The sequence below is a fragment of the Conger conger genome, chromosome 5 (assembly GCF_963514075.1).
Source record: "Conger conger chromosome 5, fConCon1.1, whole genome shotgun sequence".
In the NCBI taxonomy this organism is placed as follows: Eukaryota; Metazoa; Chordata; class Actinopteri; order Anguilliformes; family Congridae; genus Conger; species Conger conger.
In genome coordinates, this window is record NC_083764.1 from 9,723,029 (window position 1) to 9,746,614 (window position 23,586).

General features: G+C 41.9%; 2 protein-coding genes across 13 annotated transcripts in view; both read right to left on the bottom strand.

Moving 5' to 3' along the window:
* Window positions 1–1,917: 1,917 nt before the first annotated feature.
* lbr (lamin B receptor) lies at window positions 1,918–15,008 on the bottom strand. Of its 5 annotated transcripts, none has more exons than XM_061242291.1 (14): window positions 14,872–15,008; window positions 11,805–11,979; window positions 10,452–10,637; window positions 9,967–10,044; window positions 8,639–8,825; window positions 8,170–8,363; window positions 7,873–7,927; window positions 7,449–7,643; window positions 5,949–6,052; window positions 5,160–5,285; window positions 4,910–5,078; window positions 4,640–4,720; window positions 4,432–4,554; window positions 1,918–4,034 (listed from the first exon to the last, which is right to left on the bottom strand). In XM_061242291.1, exons 2-14 carry the CDS (start codon window positions 11,967–11,969, stop codon window positions 3,874–3,876), a joined length of 1,824 nt encoding a protein of 607 aa, XP_061098275.1. In that variant the 5' UTR covers window positions 11,970–11,979; window positions 14,872–15,008; the 3' UTR covers window positions 1,918–3,873. The 5 variants fall into 5 exon arrangements, with proteins under 5 accessions (XP_061098275.1, XP_061098276.1, XP_061098274.1 ...); XM_061242292.1 differs by lacking the exon at window positions 14,872–15,008 and adding an exon at window positions 14,710–14,758 and having other exon boundaries at window positions 8,639–8,822; XM_061242290.1 differs by lacking the exon at window positions 14,872–15,008 and adding an exon at window positions 14,710–14,758.
* Window positions 15,009–17,770: 2,762 nt separating this feature from the next.
* The window catches only part of enah (ENAH actin regulator), a 111,746-nt gene continuing 105,930 nt past the window's right edge, over window positions 17,771–23,586 (bottom strand). For all 8 annotated transcript variants that reach the window (XM_061241570.1, XM_061241577.1, XM_061241573.1 and 5 more), the window contains 3 exons: window positions 22,906–22,990; window positions 21,236–21,293; window positions 17,771–21,046 (listed from right to left, as the gene is read on the bottom strand). In XM_061241570.1, the coding sequence (XP_061097554.1) occupies window positions 21,009–21,046; window positions 21,236–21,293; window positions 22,906–22,990 (181 nt within the window). In that variant the 3' untranslated portion in view covers window positions 17,771–21,008. The remainder of the gene's footprint in view (window positions 21,047–21,235; window positions 21,294–22,905; window positions 22,991–23,586) is intronic.

Below are 23,586 nucleotides of genomic sequence, written 5' to 3' on the forward strand. Positions count from 1 at the left end.
TGTGAAAGCATTTTTCTTTTTTCTTTGGACGAGCATATTTTGCCAATAGATATTTAGCAATTACAGAATAAGCCTCAGCTGAAAATAGATTGAAACCAGGGGGCTTATGTAAGTGTTAAGCACACAGCACTGTTAATTTTGATGAATATTCCTCAAGTCTCTGCTTTTCACTTCAAAGGAATCGGCAAGTATCACTTCACCATGTGAAGATATAATTTTCTTTGTTCTGCAGAAACTACTGTACTTTAATTCGAAAACACAAGACGCCTTGACCCGCTCTTTCTAAGCGAACCATACGGAATTCAAGAGCACAAGCTTCCCTTTGATGTTGCAGCATGCTTTTGTGGGTCAGAGAAGGGGGAATGACTGGTAAATATCCACACTCTATATCTAAGGTTTCTGCCAAGTTATGTGTCATGTTTTAAATTAATATAGTCAGTAGAGCATGTCTGGGAAATCTTTAACAAAACCATGGCTCGTTAGAGGTTCACCGGGGCACTACCTTCATGTATAATGAGTATTGCCTCGGGATGGATTGACAACCTGTGCAGGGCGTTTTCCCGCCTCTCACCCGTTGCATGCTAGGATAGGCTCCAGCCCCCCACCACGACCCAGACCAGGAATAAGCAGATTAGATAATGGATGGATGGAACATGGTTTAATGATGTTTAATTATTTTGACCAGATCTCCAGCAGATCCAAAAAAATACATGTTAAAGGTCCACGCATTCAACACTAGGCTGAAGTAAAAATGCCTGGAAAATAATTCACTTCTTGGACCTAAGACTTATATAATTTGCTGTATTCATCATTAAACACATTTTCATTCATGTATTTCATCATGGATGGTGAAAAAGATTTCTCATCCACTGGAAAGGAAAATTATAGCTAGGGTTATTGCATTTTTTGGGCAAATCATGTATTTTGCATTGCATCATTTACTTCAGCACGGCTGTTGAATTGAATGGAAAAACACATTCCTCCCAATTTCTAGCCTTCAAAGTGATCATAAAAACGTGTTTCTATCAACAGTAAAGAAAAACTTTATGCTAATTTAATTCAATACAAGGAAGTGTTTTGAATCATGCAATAGAGAAAAGTTTGTCACTGAAAAATGTCACTGAATAGTCTGTCACTGAAAAATGTCACTGAATAAATACAAAGACATATGACTTACATATATCCCAAAAACCTTGGCCACATGAAGACTAAGTCTTGCACTAACCCTTTCCCTAGGCCTCTAAGCACTACCCTAACCATGTCACGGTCCCGGGACTGACTTACCTTTTCTTCTCATTTAGGCAGGCAAACATGCAAGCAGAGAGCTGTAGGTAAGATGGTGGGGGGGTATTTGTAGACCATGGGTTGCTGCATTCAAGAAGGCACACGTTAGCTAACATTCGCGAACATATTAAAACTTTTTTCTGTTCGGCGCTAACGTTAGCTAACAATATGAAAAGGTAGTGTGCGGCGAACAAAAATGGCTGCCGGGGGGAAAACGCAGAGAAAACAAAAAGTTGACAATTATTTGACTGTTAATAATACACTTTAATCAGTATCATTTTTGCTCTTAACCTTAAACTCAATCTCAGGCAAGCAACGAATCAGCTATCTGGCATTGTTAGATCCAGTTGTATTCAAAATTAGTTGGCGGCGAACTAAATGCAATGCTCATTTAAAATAGTTCAACAGTAACGGTTTGCTGCAAACATAGTTCGCCGTCTTGAACGCACCTCAGGTAAGAGCAGTACCGCACGCTCTCTCTGCAGACACCAAAGACCGCGGAATGTGGCGGTCAAGCGTCATATGCAGCAAACACAAAAACACAACTTCTCATACGATTTCACTTTGAGTAGCACCTTTGGATTGCCTCCACTGCATTAACAGCAGGTACAGTATGGTACAGAACACTACAGACAGGAAAGACTGTAAACCTTTATTTTATTTTTTTGCCAAAACATATTTTACAGAGCTTTTCAGTCAAACCCTCAGGTTCTAATGTGTCTGAACTTGATCACAATCCTGCAGTATTTGATAGTGTTCTTCCCACATTATAGTGCAGACATTCTTAAAACTTTGAAGTGCACTAATCATGCCAAACATACTACCTTTTGATAACTTATGACAATACATTCAAAAGGTAACTTCTAAAGGTGTAGGTGAAGTTACCTTAAATTTAACAGGATTGGTCAAATTTAACTTTACCTACAATATTGGTACATGCAGGAAGATCACGTAATCAATTACTAATTACTTAATTACCTTTTCAGGTAGCAAGAAATCTGAACTATGCTTCAAAACAGACATTCCTACATGCAAATGTAAATGGCTACAGTGGCAATCCAGGCAGCTTATTTGTTTTTTAACAAACAGTTGTAATATGCAACTTTAAATATCTACTGTAAAACATAAGATTGTCTATGACTACTGGGATTTGCATTTTATAATCAAAATCACAACACAAAAGAAACAAGTAATCAATTATATGTACATTGCATTCAGTCTCACAAAATTCATCTACCATTGCTAAACTGCTCTACTACAGTGGCATACAAAAATATAATTTGGTAGATTTTAAAATGCCAACAAGAAAATTCCAATGTAACTTGGGCAACCCACAGCTACTTATATTGTGCATTAAAAACACAGCATTGTCTTCAATGGGATCTGTTTGCTGCTTTAAGAGGCAAATGTTTGAAAGGTTTTTACATGCCGCATATAATTATGAAGCATTTCGGAAAAGTTAAAACGAGATCATTTTACATATTTTGAAAATATGGTTCGCATTCTTAAGGTTGCTGGTGTTTGTCGTTTGTCATGGGTGTATGGTTTGGTTTTTAAATATGATAAAAAGGAACAGAGTGCATCTCTATGGTGAAAACACAAGGTCACCAATCGAACAATAAAGAAATCACCTAAACTAATCCTCTACCCAATTTACCTGCAATGTGGCTGTGTTCGTAATGCCGGCAAAAAGCTTACATTTTTTTCCTTCATGCAACTGCCAAATGCGTTATGTTGCTTTGCCCAAATGTACAGACAAAGCCCGTTGCACTTGAGTAGAGGTTTACGATCCTGGGTTTGGGAGGACATTTGACAGTGAGTTTGAGGTAGCAAAGCCAAATTGAAAACTTTGGATATAAAACGCAATCTCACATTAGTGCATTTAATGCAAACTCTTTTTTTTTTTTACATGTTCCTTAAAAACTACGCATCTATATAAAAATATACACAAGAATTAAGACAAACCTTCCTAATCAATGTTCTTCACAAAATCTTAGTCCTGAGGGCAACAAGAGTTCAAGAGACCGATTTCAACTGTACAGATAAAAAAGAGCATTAAAATCTCATAAAATACAATATACACAAGCCGCATACCAAATGGTACAATTACAAATTATTTTTAAAAAGAAAAGCCAAGCAAAACAATTGCAACACTTTGTGTTTTTGAAGCAAAACCTTTTTGAAATGACCAAAGCAATATTATGAAAACGTATTTGTGTGAAAAAAGAAAAATGTATGTATATGTACATAAATATACACCATATAATGAGACTATTCCCTGGTTAGGAGGCTGTTGAAATTTGTAAACTTTTTTTTTTTTTAAAGGCATTCCCCCAAAAAGCCACTCTTCAGAACTTTTCTTTTTCGCTTAACATTAGACTTCAATGTTGTTAAATAAGAGTATAAAAAATGTGATACTTATTCTATAATTGCTAAAAGTTGTTTACCTAACTCTTTCAGAGTTCTGTGCTCCTTTAAATAAAAAATGCAGTTTTAATGTTTCCAAATCCACTTCAGTTATTTTTCTGTTTCTTAGATGACTTCACAAATTTAGCTGCAGACGTGAACGTAGATGGATGGTGTCCCATCTTAGTAGATGCGTGGAAAGATACGGTAGCGCACTTGTCGACAGTACTCTTCCCACGCCAATCCGTGCTTCTTCCTGCACTGTCTCTCATCACGAGCATCACGGTGGATTAGGAAAATAGTGAAGTAAATCAGATAATAGTACGGTAGAAGGTGGTTGAATCCTAGAACAGAAAATAATGTGTAAGCAAACAATTATATTGTATTTATTCCAAGATTTTCAAGATAGCCATGTTTGAAAAGCAAAATAAAGCAGTATATACATGCTCCCAAATCTACCGTCAGTATATACCATGTATAATTACCCTATGAAATTACACTGCAGAAGGGACAACAGTAAATAGATCAATGTTGGACCAGTAAACCATCCACTTCAACCCCAATTTGGCACACCTGATTTTACTCATTAGCATCTCAATGAGATCTGAAGCTGTTGAACGCGATGTACATTGTTAGGGTTGGAGTGAAAACCTACAGGACGGTAGATCTCCAGGAACAGTGGTTGGTGACCCCCCTGAGGCAAACGTTCTCATGCAGAAATGAAGAGCACTGGACACTCACCGCACGGGAGGGACCATGCCAAAGCCATGATGAGATCACCCAGGTAGTTCGGATGGCGAACAAACCCCCACCAGCCAGACACCAGCAGAGACCTGCCGGCTGCAGTAGGAATGGTCCGCAGGTCTGCAGAGAGACAAACGCATCGTTACCACGCTGTAGTGCAAAAACAGAACGGTCGGCAACGTGAGGAGATATTCAGAATACTTACGAGACACCTTAGGGTCCGAGGGGTTTCTTCTGAAGGTGTTCTTCTCCAAGTTGGACATACGGAAGATGTAATATCCAACCGCTATTAAGAAAACAAAAAAATAAATACAAGCCAAAGCTTGAGAAAAACACTACAATTGAGGATAAAATATATACATGGGTGGAGGGAGAATCACTGAGGAAAATTGGCTGAAGCTGTGTGAAAGCTTTGTAAAATTTACTTTCAAACTGTCATTCAAATGCAGAGGTTCAGTGTTTAGGCCAGGCTCACCGTTAATCGCAAAGATGGCCACCACCCAGGGCAGAGAGAGGGCGTTGGGATGATTGACGAGGTAGAATGCCTGCAGAGTGAAGGTGAAGGGCACCCAGACCAGGTCCCCGAACGCCAGCATGAACCCAAAACCCTCGTACGTAAAGTCCATCGTGGACAGAATCGCTTCCTGGAACACAAAAGCACAACAGTAAGACAAGGTAACACCAGCACAAAGACAATGTCATAGTTTCAAATGAATAGTGTTTACCTCGAGCCAAAGAGCATCTGCGATGTATAGGAACTGGAAGAAGTTGACCAGTAACATGGCCGATGAGGGATAGTCAAGCTTGTGAATTTTCATTTCAGTAAGCATCAGCGCAAAGTTGATCAGAATCTGAAAGGTGAGAAAAACGAGACATTTGATCCACAGCAGAGTCTGTAAAGTCTGAACACCAAATATATTCTCACCAGGAGGCCTAGAACAGTGGCACACCCAATACATACTTAATCCATTCCTAATGGACTAAAAAAAGGAAAAAGACTCTTCAGTAACATGAAAGCAGTGGTACAGTAGAGAAATCTCATTTTACCACTAGAGGGCAGAATGAACACATAATTGAAAACATGGCTGGACGCTAAATTAACAGAGTTGACATAAAACCAAATTATAAATCTGACTCTAACTGTAAGTGATTATAATACAAATATAATACAAGATTTTCAGACTGGGGAAGGGGGGCTTGAATCTTCACAGGGCACAAAAACATTTTCAGCACAATAACATATTACTAGATCATGGTACTGTCCACTCTTTAAAGTGAAAGGTTTGCTTCCAAAAACAACCAATAATACCATAAACAATTAAGTTTCATTAGGTTAAGATAAACACAACTGGGTTCTTAACAAGATGCCATTCACTGTCAATTATCTCTGACAGTCATCAGAAACTACCAAACTGACTTTTAGTACAGATTTCCCAGGTTCACATACTTTAATGCGTTTCAGAGTGCATCTGAACGTGACAACATCACTAAAATAAACTTCAGGGAAAACTTACCCAGCCAATCAAACAAGGACGCATTTCAAAGAAGAACTTGAGATCGAAGTTCTTAATTCTTGGATTGTGCTCGTGTCCCATGAAGAAATCGTACATCACATGACCTGGAAAGTTAACACAGAATAAAAGGCAACCTTAGCCATGTATCGGTACAAAAGGCAATAATCCGATCCAATCAATACAATGTGTAAAAACTGATCCGTATCATTTTTAACTGCATTGTTATGAATCATAGCTAAATATTTATTTAAATGTTCATAATCTTACAGCAGTTTGCACTCTTGCAACACTGCCAGCATCACCGTTTACGTTTCCCACTCGACCTCATCATCCCTCACTAGGGCCATTTTCCTTTATCGTATCTTATCTTTATCGTGATATTGCCAAATATTGAGCAATGCTTTGGGTCAAAACGCTGTTCCGATAAACCTGCGTGGACACCTTTTTCTTGTCATAGTTTGTCCTGAACCTGTACCCTACTTGAATTGGATGTCCACAAACAGGCTGAGGAATCATACCCTATGGTGGTTTAAGCCTGAGGAATCATACCCTATGGTGGTTTAAGCCTGAGGAATCATACTCTATGGTGGTTTAAGCCTGAGGCATCATACCCTATGGTGGTTTAAGCCTGAGGAATCATACCCTATGGTGGTTTAAGCCTGAGGAATCATACTCTATGGTGGTTTAAGCCTGAGGAATCATACTCTATGGTGGTTTACGCCTGAGGAATCATACCCTATGGTGGTTTAAGCCTGAGGAATCATACTCTATGGTGGTTTAAGCCTGAGGAATCATACTCTGTGGTGGTTTAAGCCTGAGGCATCATACCCTATGGTGGTTTAAGCCTGAGGAATCATACTCTATGGTGGTTTAAGCCTGAGGAATCATACCCTATGGTGGTTTAAGCCTGAGGAATCATACCCTATGGTGGTTTAAGCCTGAGGAATCATACTCTATGGTGGTTTACGCCTGAGGAATCATACCCTATGGTGGTTTAAGCCTGAGGAATCATACTCTATGGTGGTTTAAACCTGAGGAATCATACTCTATGGTGGTTTAAGCCTGAGGAATTATACCCTATGGTGGTTTAAGCCTGAGGAATCATACTCTATGGTGGTTTACGCCTGAGGAATCATACCCTATGGTGGTTTAAGCCTGAGGAATCATACTCTATGGTGGTTTAAGGTTTAAGCCTGAGGAATCATACCCTATGGTGGTTTAAGCCTGAGGAATCATACTCTATGGTGGTTTAAGCCTGAGGAATCATACCCTATGATGGTTTAAGCCTGAGGAATCATACTCTATGGTGGTTTAAACCTGAGGAATCATACTCTATGGTGGTTTAAGCCTGAGGAATCATACCCTATTGTGGTTTAAGCCTGAGGAATCATACTCTATGGTGGTTTAAGCCTGAGGAATCATACCCTAAGGTGGTTTAAGCCTGAGGGGCGCAGCCCTAGCGCTGATGTTTGTGACAGTGTTTGGAGGCACAGCGCTCACCAGAGTTCCCCCCCGGAGCGAGCTCGTCCCCGGCCGCCCAGCGGGAGCGCACGTACAGGTACACGCTCAGGAGCGCAGAGACCAGCAGGGCCGACGTGGCCAGCTGCAGGAAGTGCTCGTGCACGTAGCTGAAGTCCACCTCGTAGTACACAGCCACTCCCACAGCCAACGCAGTGACCAGAAAAGCAAAGAATCCTGCCGGACAGACAGAGACTTTCTCAGCACAGATTTCAGACAAAAAGACAAAACTGCTAAAATCGTAAAGCAAAGGTTCTACAAGCTGTGGCACATCAAAGTTAAACACGCTGGTGTTTTGTATATGAAGTTAGACTTCAGACAGTTTCCTTCCCATCGACAGGGTTCCATTTCATTTCAACAAGGACTGAGAACAGGAGAACGAGCCCACATCAAAAGGAGAGCTCACCATTCATCCTGTATTTCAGCCTCTTCCCGCTCTTAAGTGGAATTCCTTCAGTAACCTTGAGTGGGGAAAAATGTGACAAGCCTTAAGATCATTAAGTACAAAAGGGAACAAACTCTTTCATTATGCCTCTAATATACGTGCAAGCACCACGTTCAACATGTTGATCTTATTTGTCTCCAGTTAACCGGCGGTAATAAGCTGCGGTCATGTGCGCAGGCTTAAGTCATGTGATCCTGTGTACCGTTTGTGCAGCTGTACCCACGGTTCACTGAACCAGGAGACCCCGGCGGTCTTTACCTTCCCCACCGGGAGCATGTAGAGGACGGCCTGGAAGAGGATCCACAGGAGGACCACGGCGAAAGCCTGGGTGCTCCAGAAGGCCTGCGGGGGCGGGACGGGGGGCGGGAAGCTGAGGATGCTGCCGTCGGCCATGCAGGTCAGCAGGAGGGCGAAGACCACCGCCGGGAGGAAGAGGAGCATGAAGAAGGCCCCTGGGAGAGGAGACGCGCAGGGCGGGGATTAAGCGGGGGAGCTGAACTGTCCGGTCTGGGGCAGTGAGATTCAGCTCCTTATAAGGGCCTGGGCCCTGTATCACCAAGCATGACTAGTGAGTTAGCTGGATAACTGTGCTAAGTAAAACCTGGAGCCCTCCCAAACCTGAACATGGACTGAAGCAAAAAGCGCTGTTCTGCGGTTGACTCAAGCGCAGTTATCCAGCTAACTCGGTCATCCTCGTGAAACACCCCCCTGTGCCGAGATCCCTCACCTATTCTTCCCCCGAAGTCCAGCTCGGTGGTTTTGGGGGTTGCCCATCTCTTGGTCACGGTCAGCGGCTCCACGGCCCTGGTCTTCGGCTCCTCGCGCGGGGTCGCCTTGGCGACGGCGTCTTCCTTCCTGCGGCGCAGGTTGTAGCGGCTCGCACGGCTATGGTCCGTCTCGCTCTCAGTCTTCTGCCGCGGGAACACAGAGGGGACACATTCAAACTCATCTGTGCACATTACAGTCTGAGGCCAATGCACTGCCTGACCAGGACTCCCTGGAAGAGATATTGTATCTCAACGGGACCTTCATGGCTAAATAAAGGATAAATAAATTTGGTTGACTCCTGAGAACAAACACAGAAACAGTGCAGTAGTACTAGTTCTTGCAGTATATCATTGCAAGCCTAATACACCTCTCAACATGCCAAACTACACAAGGCGTCAAGAAGAACGGATATCTGCCAAATGCCAATAATGTAATGTAAAAATATCTCCTACAGACTTGGTGTAAAATTATTTTCTGAGTATCATTAGGAACCCCTTAAAAATTTTGCTCAGATAAATAATTAAACACCAGATTTTACTGTACGTGTCTGGGGATGATGCAACGCCAGAGAAAACTGGTGTTCTAGTCACACCCGGCAATGGTACTTATTGCTTCAGCACTTCCTGAATACTTAGCAGCATTGACATCCAGCAATCTTAAAAATCAACACAGACTCGACTGAGGGATGTCTGGACTGGTCTCTGTGGTGTTACACCATGCAAAATAAACGGTACCTGGCAGGCAACGCAGAATGCGACATAGTCACGGTAACCAAAAAGAGTGTGCTGGTCAATGAGAAGCCAAAACATACATTCGGTGTCGAGTGTATGACTTTCTGCAGGACAAAAGATCCAGCACACACCGGGAGGTGATCAGCTGCTGCAGAGTGGCAGGATTCCCAGCTCTGTGCGGCTGTAAGCTGGAGCTTAGTGCACAGACTGCTCCCCGTGAAGCCACGGACAACATGCAGGCATCATGACATTCCTGCACTCACAGGCCCATTCACACAGTGCAGCCATTACAACTACCCACCCGACGGCCACCTACAGGAATCACCATGACTACCCCTCTCTAATGGTCATCTGCAAAAGGAGTACTGTCTTTTTAAACACAGCTGGCAGAGAGTAATTTTGGATATGGACCATGGTATGATTTTAATACAGGCACGCTGATCGAATAAACCACTGAACATGTGATTCTTATGTTATGTATCTGGGTGCACAGATTAACATTAATACACTGTATATTATAGTAAAAACGAGGCAGGAGGCATGATCGGAGACTCACCTCGTTGACCTTCTCAACAGTGTCGTTTTCCTCTTTCTTGTCATGCTTGTTGTTGCTACTGTTCTCCACTGGCTTTGCCTGTAAGAAATGAAAACTTCATGAAGATACCAAAAGAAATGCAAATGAAATTTTTTTTTTTTAAAAACAGCTACAATATGATGTATTGGGGGGGGGGAGAGACTCTGAAGTATAATCCATTACTTTCAAATTAATTCAATAATAAGCATGTCTGGAGACTGAAATTAGATAGAAATAGGGCGTATTTAGTGTTCTAAGTGTCAGTAACTTGTATACAGCGTCCTGCTAGATGCCTCGAAGAGCAGGTCCAGAACACTTGGATCAAACCCCATAGTGAAGGCAAGACAAGGCGAGTTTATTTACAAAGCACATTTCATACACAAAGATAATTCAAAGTGCTTAACATAGGCATGAAAAGCAATGAGGGTTTAGAAAGGCGCGCGCACGCGCGCTGACACCGCTCGTACCACGGGGGACAGCCTGACCTCCAGCAGCTCCTTGGGCTTGCGGGACTCCCGGCTGCGGGACGAGGAGCGGCGGGACGAGGAGCGGCGGGACGTCCTGCCCGGGGAGCGGGAGCGGCTCTGCCTCCGGGACGGGGAGCGGGAGCGGGACCGGGAGCGGCTGCTGCCCTGACGAAACCCCGTCTGGCTCTGCGCAAAACACACTCAGCGCTTTATCACAGCACAGAGGAGAGTCACTCACAGCACAGAGGAGTCACTACAGCACAGAGAGGAGTCACTCACAACACAGAGAGGAGTCACTCACAACACAGAGAGGAGTCACTCACAACACAGAGAGGAGTCACTCACAGCACAGAGGAGAGTCACTCACAGCACAGAGAGGAGCCACTCACAGCACAGAGGAGTCACTACAGCACAGAGAGGAGTCACTCACAACACAGAGAGGAGTCACTCACAGCAGAGAGGAGTCACTCACAGCACAGAGGAGAGTCACCCACAGCACAGAGAGGAGTCACTCACAGCACAGAGAGGAGTCACTCACAGCACAGAGAGGAGTCACTCACAACACAGAGAGGAGTCACTCACAACACAGAGAGGAGTCACTCACAGCACAGAGAGGAGCCACTCACAGCACAGAGAGGAGTCACTACAGCACAGAGAAGAGTCACTCACAGCACAGAGGAGTCACTCACAGCACAGAGAGGAGTCACCCACAGCACAGAGAGGAGTCACTCACAGCACAGAGGAGAGTCACTCACAGCACAGAGGAGAGTCACTCACAGCACAGAGGAGAGTCACTACAGCACAGAGGAGAGTCACTCACAGCACAGAGGAGAGTCACTCACAGCACAGAGGAGAGTCACTCACAGCACAGAGGAGAGTCACTACCGCACAGAGAGGAGTCACTACAGCACAGAGAGGAGTCACTACAGCACAGAGAGGAGCCACTCACAGCACAGAGAGGAGTCACTCACAGCACAGAGATGAGTCATTACATCACAGAGAGGAGCCACATATGGATGGGCACTCTTAAGGTTCAGAAGATTCATCCATCAATATTTACAATATTATGAATTCTACATACAATATTACCTCTCGATATACATTTTCAAAGATTTAGCTTTTCCTTACAAAGTTTGCGACACCTGGCAAATGGTTTAACTGCCAAAAAATAACGGAGTATGAAGCTCCAATTTTCAGGAGTTCTCTCTTCCATTATTATCTACCAACATTCCGGGGGGAAAAAATCCAAGAGGTGGTGTGCTGCAACCTCCTGGAGTTGGAGTGGAATGGCCCATAACTGGTGCCTCTCCCTCAACACATGGAAGAGTAATAACCTCATGGAGGATATCTTACCTTGATGTCAGCTTCCTTCAGTTCCAGCTCCGTTCCATCTTTGTAGATGACCGTATAGAGCTGCTTGGGGGAGTCATAGCTCAGCACTTTCACCTCGTAGTACAGGTTACTGCCAGGCCAGCGGCCCATCACCATGTCCCCGTTCTGAAACCTGTTAGTCGGCATTCTGCTCTACCTGGGGGGGGGAGAAATAATTTAAAAACACAGCCAATAAAAGGTGCTGCACTTTGTCATAATGTGGTGTGGCTAGGCTATATACAAAATGGAGGAAATGGACAGAGCCTCTGGCTATAACAGCACATTCAGCCGTGTTTCTGATTCTGTATTTCGCTAATATTGTCAAACATCCACTGATGACAGTCTTTTCGTTAGAATGTGCAGATCTGCCAGTTTACTTTCTCACGCCTGATGAATGTCTAACCAATTCCCCTGGCTAGATTACAACAAAGCATTACAGAGATGTATAAAGCATCCTCTTCATTAATGCACAATTCTACGAAATATCAAAAATCACTCCAGAAACCATATTGTGCTCGATACTCCATACTACAGTTATTTACTATCCAACAGACAGACACATTTGACTTAAATTTATGCTTGCTACACAATTTGAAATGTATGTATTGTCATTCCATGCAGGCTTCAACTGGAAATACATCATGTAACGTTAAACAGAATAAGATTTTTGACCCACAGTAAGAAATTGTAAAGAGAACAGACATGCATAGCATTACACACAATGAAGCTGTCAAGTCAGCAACGCGGAGGGCACTGTTTCTCACAGAAACGCTGACATGTCTGGCTCTGGTAGGTTTTATTCTGCTTGTAGTTTTAAACTAGTCATTGGCAAACCAACACCCCTTTGTTAACCTTTCAATAGCTTTTGTACATAGTATTCCAGAAACATACAGGTAGACCCAATGCTTGTAGCTAGAGATGCCTCCAAAACGAATACTGTATATCCACAGCTGCAAAACTAGATTTAACTCAAAAGAATTATATTTTTTTATGGAATAACATAATCATTGTCACTGAGAATGTATTTCATGCAATACTCTCGCATAAACAAAACGGCTACAATGCCTCCAAGCTGTTATACAAACATTAACGTCAGAACTGTAAACGCAGTTAGCCATGTTGAAACAAATACAACATAAAACAATAAAATACCATTTCATCTTGATTGTTCAAGTCTTAAATTTGTATTTGACATTAAATATACTTTAAACAAAAGTCAGTTGTCCAACACAACTAATTTAACGTATAAAAAAGCAACTTATCCTCGTTTCCTAACTGCCAATTCAGATGTCATGCGCATAAATCAGTGTATCCATTAAACCATCTAACTTCATAATTATTATAATTGAACCACATTCCAAAAACATCCACTCTCAATACAGGCACACCCAGGCTTTCTGCGGTTGTCCTATCCTTGTTGAATTCCATGTGGTTAAAGACAAACACACCAGAGTAGCTGGGAAAGCCTCAAACTCAGGCCTCAAAAGATTAAAGGATGCGGAGAACAGGGTGGGGCCTTGACAAGTCAATTCCGAACGCCTTTGTGTTGGCTAGCCAACATCCGACACGGGCACTAACGGTAGAACTTCTAACTACCTATGTTAGCTACTCTCGCAGCTCTTCCTCGCTGAAGCAAAAAATGAAAGAAACTGTACTTTGGTAGAACTAAGTTAGCTATAGCAAAACAAAAAAACATGTTTCAGTTTGTGACAGCTTCTAGTTATTTTAATTTGTGAGGAGCTGACTAACGTTCACAGCTAACGTTACCTATAATAAACACCAGTACAATTAGCATTTCAACGTGTTGCTAGTAACGTCAGTTAAAGTTAATAAGAAAAGAAAACACGTGGTTGTGTGACTTAGTTTTTCATAAGACAGCCGTGATCTGTGAATCCAGCTAATTAATCAACGTTACGACTTTTCGAGCCGACCAGTGTTCGGCTGTGTCCTTAATTCACCCAAACCCACTAGCAGCAACCTAAGTTAGCTAATTGATGTAGGTCTGTATCAAATGCACATGAAATGTCATCGGAGAAGTCCGCCACCGTAATCGAACGTAATAACGTTAACCACCGCGGGACTGCACACCACACATAGACTTGCAGAAACCATCAATATAAATGCAATAATGATGTGTCGAAACAATCCAATTTTGCTAACTTAGCTAGCAACTAGCTCTGATACCCAACGTTAGCCACGTTACTGGTCCTTTAAAAACAATACAGACTGACAACAGAATGGAGGGAAAACGTCATATATTCAAATCCTTGCAAGCTGTTCACCGTTCGCCGGATAACATTAACTTCAGCATGTCCACAACATTTGCTAATTAACGTCATGGATAGCAACGAGCCAAGTTGAGCCAATCGATAATTTACTGTGCATAACGTTTGCAAATTACCGTTAACCTGCTGCTGTATTCGCGGTGCAGTTCGGCATCATATAACTTATAGATGAATGGCTAGCTAGCTAGCTAGCCTGCTAAGGTTATCGATAGCTGTCAAGCTCCCTAGTCAGATACGTTAGCTAGCATTATAATACGAGGTTACTGGTCAATAGGAGGTTAATGTGAATGGGAGTGTGCGCACACAATATTAGCTATCAGCTAACGTTAGGTTATCCATGTGTCAAATAAGCTAACCAGCTAATGTTAGCAACTTAGCTACCTAGCTAATCATAAATAAACAGATTACAAATCAGTCAAGCACTCGTCACGCGTCAACGTCTGCTTTCCCTCTGCACTGTGTCGCTAACGCAACATAAAGCTTATCGTAATTTGCTAAAATAATAACAATTTACTCATACCCAAACGTTGTATTTAAACAAGTTACAGAAGCCTAAATAACTTTCAAAATACTTAAAATAAATTCACACTCATAGCTCTTACGGGTGTCTACGTTACCAGCCAAATACAGCGGACCGTTAGCTGGTCCAGCTAGCAAGTTACTTTAGTTTTACTATTAACGTTACATTGCCTACTTCGACTTGCTCGCAACAAAGCTATTTAACATTTCAGACACTAGAAACAAACAAAACATATTGTTCTTACCTCAAATACACGTCAAGAAATTTAACCAGCTACCGAAAATCAAAACAAATCCCTTTAAAAATGTTAAAAAATTTAACGGTATTATTTTAAAAAAAACTCTGCGTTCCTCCCTCTCTCTCTGAGTGAGCACCTACCAGCGTCGACGAAGGCGCGAAGCAGTGTGATTGGCTGCTAGTGTTTTATTTTTAAATTATTGAATTTTATGATTGGCTAGGTTAGGATTTTACGTTATTTGTGATTGGTTACAATAGAGCCATAGCCGGCATGTCCTTGTTCTTTATGTTTTTGGTGTCGCTCGTTCCCTCAGCAAAACAAAATGGAGACTGAGGTTTGACAGCTCGTACTGCAGAAACCAAAACAGGTGCTCACCGAACCACCATTTTTTTGTAGGTGTATAAAAACAGACCATCTTATTTTTGGAAGATAACGGTAAAAATTGTTACTGCGAGAAGAAAATTGATAGCATTTGAACTTATGATTAATACTAGCTAACCCACCCTGACTAACCTGTCATGTTGGTAATACAGTAGCTAATGTAGCGAGCAATATCATTACCCGGTATACTGTAACCTAACTGTACAGAACCAAAGTGACTTACTGTAAGTTAAAGCGACAAAATTGAAATCTGACCGCTTGAACTACTGGTAACTTAAAACTTGTTTGCGAGCTGTATGTCACTGTCAGGTTGTAAGGAGCAGTTAGGTAACGTTATGTGAGTCCATGTAACATTACAGTTGCTAGCAATTGTAAATGCTATCGGTTAAATTGCACGTTTTAGGCGTATTACTAGTGTGCAGCTTGAACTGTGTGACGCCTGTTATTAACTGCGTTCAAAGACACCACTCATCAAAGCACAGCTGCACAAATTATTTAAAAACAAATAGATTGTTTCAACATTGACTTTGCTTTCAGTAAGAACAATAAATCTATAGGATGTACCTTGGGGGTTATTTCAGTATCTTCATATTAAAGTATGACCAAAATAATGTAACTTTTAAAACTATTTTTTTTATACATTTTGGTTTCAGCAAGTAGAAATTACAGCATTTTAAAAGCAGATAATATGCGCAAGAATTGTTTTAAATCTGAAATTATGGAGTAGAGCCAAATCAATCTGTCCCAAACGTTAGGGTGATTCACCACAGGAAATGTAGTGTGCAGTCATTTTTAAAATCACTCACTTTTTTTTATGTAGTATTACATAAAAAAATGCAGCCTTATTTCCGAAAACAGCTGATTTCAAACCTACAATCTTGGTGCCTCTTTTACTGAAATTCTTTTACTGAAGTCGCTACAAATGAAACAAAAACATTTAGCATCCATAATGCTGGATATTGCCTTTGTACTTTTACTGTTGATAGAATTTGGAGCTGTGAGTTGAGTTTTATATTCTAAAACCTTGGATGTATACCTTTTTATAAATACGCCTTGACTCTAAACAGTGTAGCCACCTTATACTTTGTATAATAGTCATCACTTTCTCAGCATTTACATGTGTAAAAACATCCCCCACATTGCATCACCCAATGTGATGCTCATGCTTCGACTTGGTTTACCAAATGTGAAATCATTGAGAGTCTGCAGTATTATTTGCTGAGAGGAATAAAAAAAAAAAATTCAAACGCTCCAATCCAATTGCTTCCACGTTTCATAGCACACTTGCAGTTGCATTTTACCTTCCTGTTTTGAAGTAGCTTATGCCACAGCATCTGACAATATTTCCACCTTGTTTAAGTTGCAGAGAAACAGGAAAAAACGTACATAATCCAACAGTAGTGATCAGGATAATTTATAAGCTACCTTTGGTGCATTGAGGATGGAAGGAGACCAATAATAAATGATCTTTGCACAGGGGTTTTATTGCAGTGCAAAACAATCTTAACATTGTGCAGAATCTTTTCGTTCAACTGATCAAGATAAAAAATGAATTTAAAAAACAGACCTTTACACCATTGCAAAAGCTTCAACCAGACCACTCACACTTGCCAAACATAAAAAGTTTCCTGGCTATTACATACGGCTTTGTTTTAGCAGTGAGTTCTCAGCTTCATTTTCAGTTCCACCGCATCACTTCCTGTTCTCCTTATTTGAACTTTAGCAGAAGTCAAACAAGGAGCTGTTAGATTCATGCTCAGTGGGGTGTGAAGGACGGATGATGTAATCTGCAGTGTAATTGGTCAACTCTGGATTGTTCCACTGGGACATCTCAGTTGCAGTCATGGCATTTTGTGAAGGTGAATTAGAGTGCACATACTGGAGCAACTGCCTTCTGAAAGAAAAAACCCCTGAGAAGAAATCCAATAACAAGGACCTTGCTATAAGCATAGGGTTTGGCGCACGACATTTGCCGTTTTCCATCTGAAAGTGAACGTAAGAGTAATCTCCTCCCAAACACACACATTGTGGCCTTGCTTCCCCCAGCGGGAGTTTCCCTTTCCTTTCCTGCAGTAACAGCTGCTCAGTTTCCTTTTTCTTTTCTTTTTTTTGGGGATTTCCCAAGGCAGGAAGTGACTGGCACACTTAGTAGCCAAGTAACTTCAGATTCTTGGGTCAAAGTGGCAAAACATGAAATGCATGAGCAAGTGAGAGGGAGCTCAAAGTCGGTACAGATGTGAGCCTCACGTCCCAGTAGGTGAAAATGGTGCATGGGTATTTGCCAATGTCTTGCAGTTCCCTTAAATACGAAGCAAACTCAATAACACTCCCGATACATTTGAGTTCACACAGTAGATATTGGAAAGTAACCAAATCTGATACTCTGAACAATTTTATCTAGATGGGACATTTACTCAATTATGACATGTAATAATTGCAAATGACCATGGAATACTGCAGAATACCATGCCATAAGGTGTCTGTTGTTAGTACAGTAGCACACAGAATAAATGGGACATTGCGATAATGTATTGCAATTTTATTTCATTTGCTCAAACAAAACAATGTTAACATGTAACAAAAATTCTAAATGTAACATGAGAACGGTATGGTACAATGTGAATGATAAAAGAATATAAAATAAGGAAGCTGATTAATCATGAATTTCAGAAACTGTCAGTTGAATACTTCCAGCCAGTGCGTGAACAGTAGACAAGTTTCAGCCTGTGCAGGTCTCACACAGTCCTCTTTATGGGGACAGGAGTTCACAACCAGCAGTTTCATTTCAACATTCAACTGATTCACTGCAGAAAATTTCAGAGATTTTAGATTTCCCAAAAACCCACAATCTCACACTGTGACACGAATCTTACAGCAACATCATTACAAATGGCATGAAGTAAAAATATGAATGCAAATGTATTCTAAAGTATCAACCTCAAATCTCCCTTTGAAAGAACTATAACAAAACAAAAAAAAACCCATCATGTTTGAGGTTATGACAGCTTCTACTGTTATTACTAGTTATTTTAATCTTTGACATGTTAAATGCAACTTCAGAACAAGGCACAAACCATGAAGATACAAACAGATTTATCTATGTATAATGTTTTCACCTTGATCAAAATACTTAACCTACCAAATCATAAAATGTAATATATTTTCTTTCTCTTGACAGTGACTGAGCAAAGAAAGCCTAGAAAGAGAATGACATTTTTAGGATGATATCATGGTTGAAAACTTTGGTGAGATTGCCACATTGTTGGGCAATGGCTGCATTTTGCCATAATATGAATTTCAATGGGGTTTTAAAGTGCAATCGATGCTGTAAACACTCGTACAAGCTCCCCAAATGTTTTGATCCAGAGAGATGGCGCTTGAGTGATAGAGAAAACCGCAACGGTAACGTATATAAAGGGTGAGATGTGTGAAACCACCTTCCAGTCTCTCCAATCTCCAACACAACCCTTTACCAAAGACATAAGTGTGCAGATACGTTTTTAAAATGTCATTTTCCAGAAAAAAGAAACCTCATGAGAAAGATTTTGAGGAAACGTAAGATATTACCCACCCATGTTAAAACCCCTCATTTGTATATCCCCAACAATATTATCTTAAAACACAAATTTAAACATTGTTATTTAGATATCAGTGTCTATGGAGTTCTTGTCAGTTTTACACCGAGATGGTAGGATGAGAGAATTGTTACACTTCAAAATACCTTCCTTTAGGAAATTACGTTTTCCAGTGTCTGGAGTGTTGCTTTAGGTCTGGTGGTGTAAAATAGTTGTTCTCACTTAGGGATGCTCGAGCCCTGTCGAGAAGCAAAAATGGCCTAGAACATTTATTGTGAAAAATGAAAATGAAGGCAAACAAAATTACATAACATAAATAGATATTATAATCACTAACCACAAGAGAAAACATTTTGTTGATGGCACGAATGTGTCTGTAGAATTGTCATGTTGACTGTTTCATACGTTTGGGCATCAAAGGAATAAGATCCGTTATCCGACGTGGCCAGTACCTCAGAGTGAGCCTTCTTTTGCCCTGTTATCCAAAGCGACAATTTCAAGGCCAAGTGACACTATGTAACAGGATACAGCATGTAATGCCAAGCTGATCGAAGCATTATAGAGCCCAAAATTAAAAGGTGTCTACTATATGAGGATGGAGAAACAAACCGTTTCAGTAAACTCAGTAAATCGATGACGAATTATGGCTATGACACTCTCACATCCCTCCCCGAAGTTACCTCACCTATCAAAATTTGATTGTGATCATCACGTGGCTACTGAGAAACGCCAGTCAAGCATTCTCCACTATATTTTGAGGGGAGGGGGAGAGTGTGTGTGTGTGTGGGGGGGGAGAACAAACAAAACAAAAAAGAGGGCCACAAAGACCTCTTAAAAAAAAAAAGAAAAAAAAAAGGCAACTAAATGGTGATGTTACACTTATTGCTTATACACTGACAGACAATAATTAATTTCGTGGCAGCTATGTGACCTTAACCGTTACAAAATCTGACATGCACTAAATTCAACAGAAATAAAAAAGTAGAGTCAAATCAAATCGAAATAATGAGGAAAAAAATAAGTTTTCAAAGGTTTCTATCTACAGATCCGGTCTTGGCGATATGAAACACTGACCACTGATTTCAATGAGGGAGGAGTCAGATTTTGGTAGAGAGCTACAATGATGTACGGTAGGAAGGCATTTCTTCATGTGACTGTCCCACCAATCCATAACACGCAAACACTAAAAATAAATGCCATAAACGGGCTCAGTGCAGATCACCTTCTGAGCCTTCATCACTGGGGTGAGGGGGGGGGAGAGACCAAAACCAAAGAATAAATGTGTTCAGGGTATTACGCCAAAAAAAGTACCAAGAGAATGGCCATCCCATGATGATTCCATTAGGCTACCTGATATGGCCATACATTATAACAGACATGAAGAAACAACTTGCAGATATCCTTTTTTTTTCTTTTTTTTTTCTTTTTTTAAATGTACATATTCAGGTAAAAGAGTATTTCAGGAAGACAAGCTTTACAGAGTCCTGCAGCTGTAGACTTTAGCTAGTCCATTCGTCCTTCATCCGGGTGGAAAGCTCTTCTGCACGGCCCAAAGAAACTGAGCCCCCCCCACTTCCTCCCGCTCTCTGCCTCCCTCAGCCATCCATCCAACGCAAACCTTCTCAACGCGCCTCTCGCCACCACTTCACAAGTGTACCGCCAACCGTTCATATCTCAGCGCGATCGTTTCATCCGTCTGCTCAATATCACACTGTGATGATTAATACAGTAATATATTTCATTACCTTGTTTATTTTTTTTGTATTCATATTGTTTTTCGTTGTTATTGTTAAATTATTTTTCCTTGATTTTCTTGTGTTATGAACAAAGAAAGTCATCTTTGCATAATTACAGTCGCTCCTCTTTTAAGACTGTGTCCTGCGCTCTGGGAAAAGTCCTGGGGAATAATCGGAGCGTTGGGCTTCTAAAAGAGGAGAAGGTCCCAGGTGCTACATGGCTCCTCCCCAGACTTGCCTTGCGTTTCCGACACTGCTCCGCCAGTCGCAAACGCGACGTCTTCTTTATTAATAGGATTATTATTATCATCATCATCATCATCATCGCCGCGCCTTTTAAACTTTTTTGTCGTTTTTTCCCACCATTTTCATTTCTTTTTTAAAATATTGTCATGACTGAAGTCAACCTTGAGTTGTCAGGCCAGGGGCTGATGGACAGGGAGCTCGTGTCCTACGCGGTGTTGGACTTGCCCAGTTCCTCCCTGATTGCTGCGGAGAGAGAGACAAAGCGGATCAGGCCTGCGTGGAAGACAGCTGACATTTTCTCACTCATTCTTACACAATGGTGTTGGGTTTTTATGGTCTGTTCTAAAGCTGGACCTGAACTCTCGCTAATGGGCCTTGGGCCAGCAGGTGAGAAAGAGAGAGTGCGTGTAGGGTACTTTTATTGAGGCTTACCATCGATTAGCTCTTCTTTTAGCTTTGTAAGCTCCTTCCGCATTTCATCTAAAATATCCTGCAACACAGAAGTGAAAGCACAGGGGCATTAGCACAGTACTTTTCTTGAATGAGGCTTCATCTGAAAAAACATAACTGCATTCCCAAATACAGACTCATTAAAGGCCGTCTAGTTTTTCCATCTCAGTGCTCCTCAAGTAATCCCATTTAAAATACAGCCACAATTTCCGCAAGAGGCAATTTACTGTACAGGCTCAATGCAATATTCATAATGCTTACATTCCACGTTAAAGCAGTTCTCAACCTGCAAATATTCTCCCAACATAAGCAAATACTAAAGTTTGTACTCCACTTAAAACATGCAAACAGGTTATTTGACCAATGCAACCACCTGGCTTTGCCACCCATTGTTGTCTTCATTAGCTCTGAAATTACCCAACATATCCAGCTACAGGTTTAATTATAGGGGCTACGCTAGCATTGAAGGCTGCTCATATTCTTACTCTAAACCTGCTTACATTCTTCCATACTACCTGGAATACAATCACTTTCATTCTTGAGATCTTAATATCAACCTTCTAGAAGCTAGGTTGCCTATCACTTTTATGCCAACACTTCTCCAAACTGTGTTCTTAGATCATGCAGGCCCAATGCTCTAACACAGTCCAGATAGGTGTCGTACAGATCAGTGCAATCGATTCCAACTCTACTTCTCCCAAAATTAAACATAAAAAATATTCCCACAAGGCAACCAGGATATACAAAACACAGATCCATGATTCAAGTGGCGGTGTAGCCACGATAAGATCCAGCTGTTGGGCCTTTGAGCAAGGCCCTGAACCCCACATTGCTTCAGGGGGGATTATCCTCTGCTTGGTCAAATTAACTGTAAGTCGCTATGGATAAAAGCATCAGCTAAACAACAAATTATATTTATTTATTGAAATAAAAATACAGTACTGAGCCGGGCACAGCAGCTGATCCCGCCTTCGCCGTGGTTGCCGGGTAACCAGGGAGTCCTCCGGCGGTTATTAATGAGCTTGCGGCCCGCGCGCGGTTACTCACGGCCCAGCTCCACACACACAGACTGAGGGCTGGGCCACGAGCTCCACACACACAGACTGAGAGCTGGGCCACGCGCGGTTACTCACGGCCCAGCTCCACACACACAGACTGAGGGCTGGGCGTGCAGATAGGGACGCCATGCTGACACACTGGGCTTATCTGGGCCAGAGCAGGAGCTCCAGCGGGCTCTGCCAGTGGGGAGAGAGGAGGGCTAGCCCCGACACACACACACACACACACACACCGCTCACCGGACACACCCTCGCCACACTGCCCCTGGCACTGCCAGCTATAACAGCTGATAGGGGCTCGTGCAGTTGTACGGCTTTTGTGGGGGAGGTCTATGAGTGGCCCCGCCCCTGTGGGCAGCCTGTAGCCTAGTGTCTAAGGTACGTGACTGGGACCCGGAAGGTTGACGGTTGTATCCCCAGTGTAGCCATGCTAAGATCCGTAACAGCTGTTGAGCAAGGCCCTTAACCTCGCATTGCTCCAGGGGGGGGCTTGTCCCCTGCTTAGTCTAATCAACTGTAAGTCGCTGTGGATAAAAGCGTCAGCTAAGTAACACATTATTTCGCTTTTTCACCCAGGCGCTCCATGGGCATTACCTGTTTCAACCGGTCGTAGTCGAGACCTTCCGCTGCCACCCCGTTGGCACTTAGGGATCCGGTCGGTGTGGGCGTGGACTTCGGTCTGCGGGGCAGAGCAGCACAAAATTAAAAAGGTTACAACCTTGTCTCCACGGGGGGTTCGGCGTAATCCCCTCATCTTCAAACGAGCTGCAAGGACCCGTAGGAAAATCGCTCGACAGGAAGGAGCTCACTGAGTTCAGTGTCCTTTGATAAAGAGCATCTACACCCCAGAGCTCTGCCAACATTTAAAGTGCACTCCCTTTCAAAGGCATCTTAGTAATCGAGCTTAATTTACCTCATTTGTAGCAGTTATGGCTCCTTCACAACTTGCACTTACGATGACTGCATTTTTTGTTTAGAACAGCACGTCATGTGTATTTTATGAAGTCCAATTCAAGCATCTCTGAAATGGTGCATTAATTAAAATACACAACTGGACACAAAGGCATGGTAACTAAATTATTAAATCAGTAATATTTCAGGATCAAGAATTTTCTTGCAGCTACATAAAATGTCTACAAGGAAGTAGTGAATGTATTAAAGCAATGAACAGAATCAATTGCAAAATTCCTTGAATGGTAAATGCGGTTTGTGAATACTAGCTGTATATACAGTACTTGCTCTACAAGTAACTAGGACTTTTATGGCTCCAGATCA

Bases quoted from the DNA above. Each gene is read 5' to 3' on its own strand.
- lbr (XM_061242291.1), bottom strand. From the start codon at position 11,969: ATGCCGACTAACAGGTTTCAGAACGGGGACATGGTGATGGGCCGCTGG. The intron at 10,045-10,451 runs GTACGAGCGGTG...CATTTCTTACAG, and splicing joins AGGTCAGGCTGTCCCCCGTG to GCAAAGCCAGTGGAGAACAG. The intron at 7,644-7,872 runs GTGAGCTCTCCT...TCTGTCCGGCAG, and splicing joins GCTGAAATACAGGATGAATG to GATTCTTTGCTTTTCTGGTC.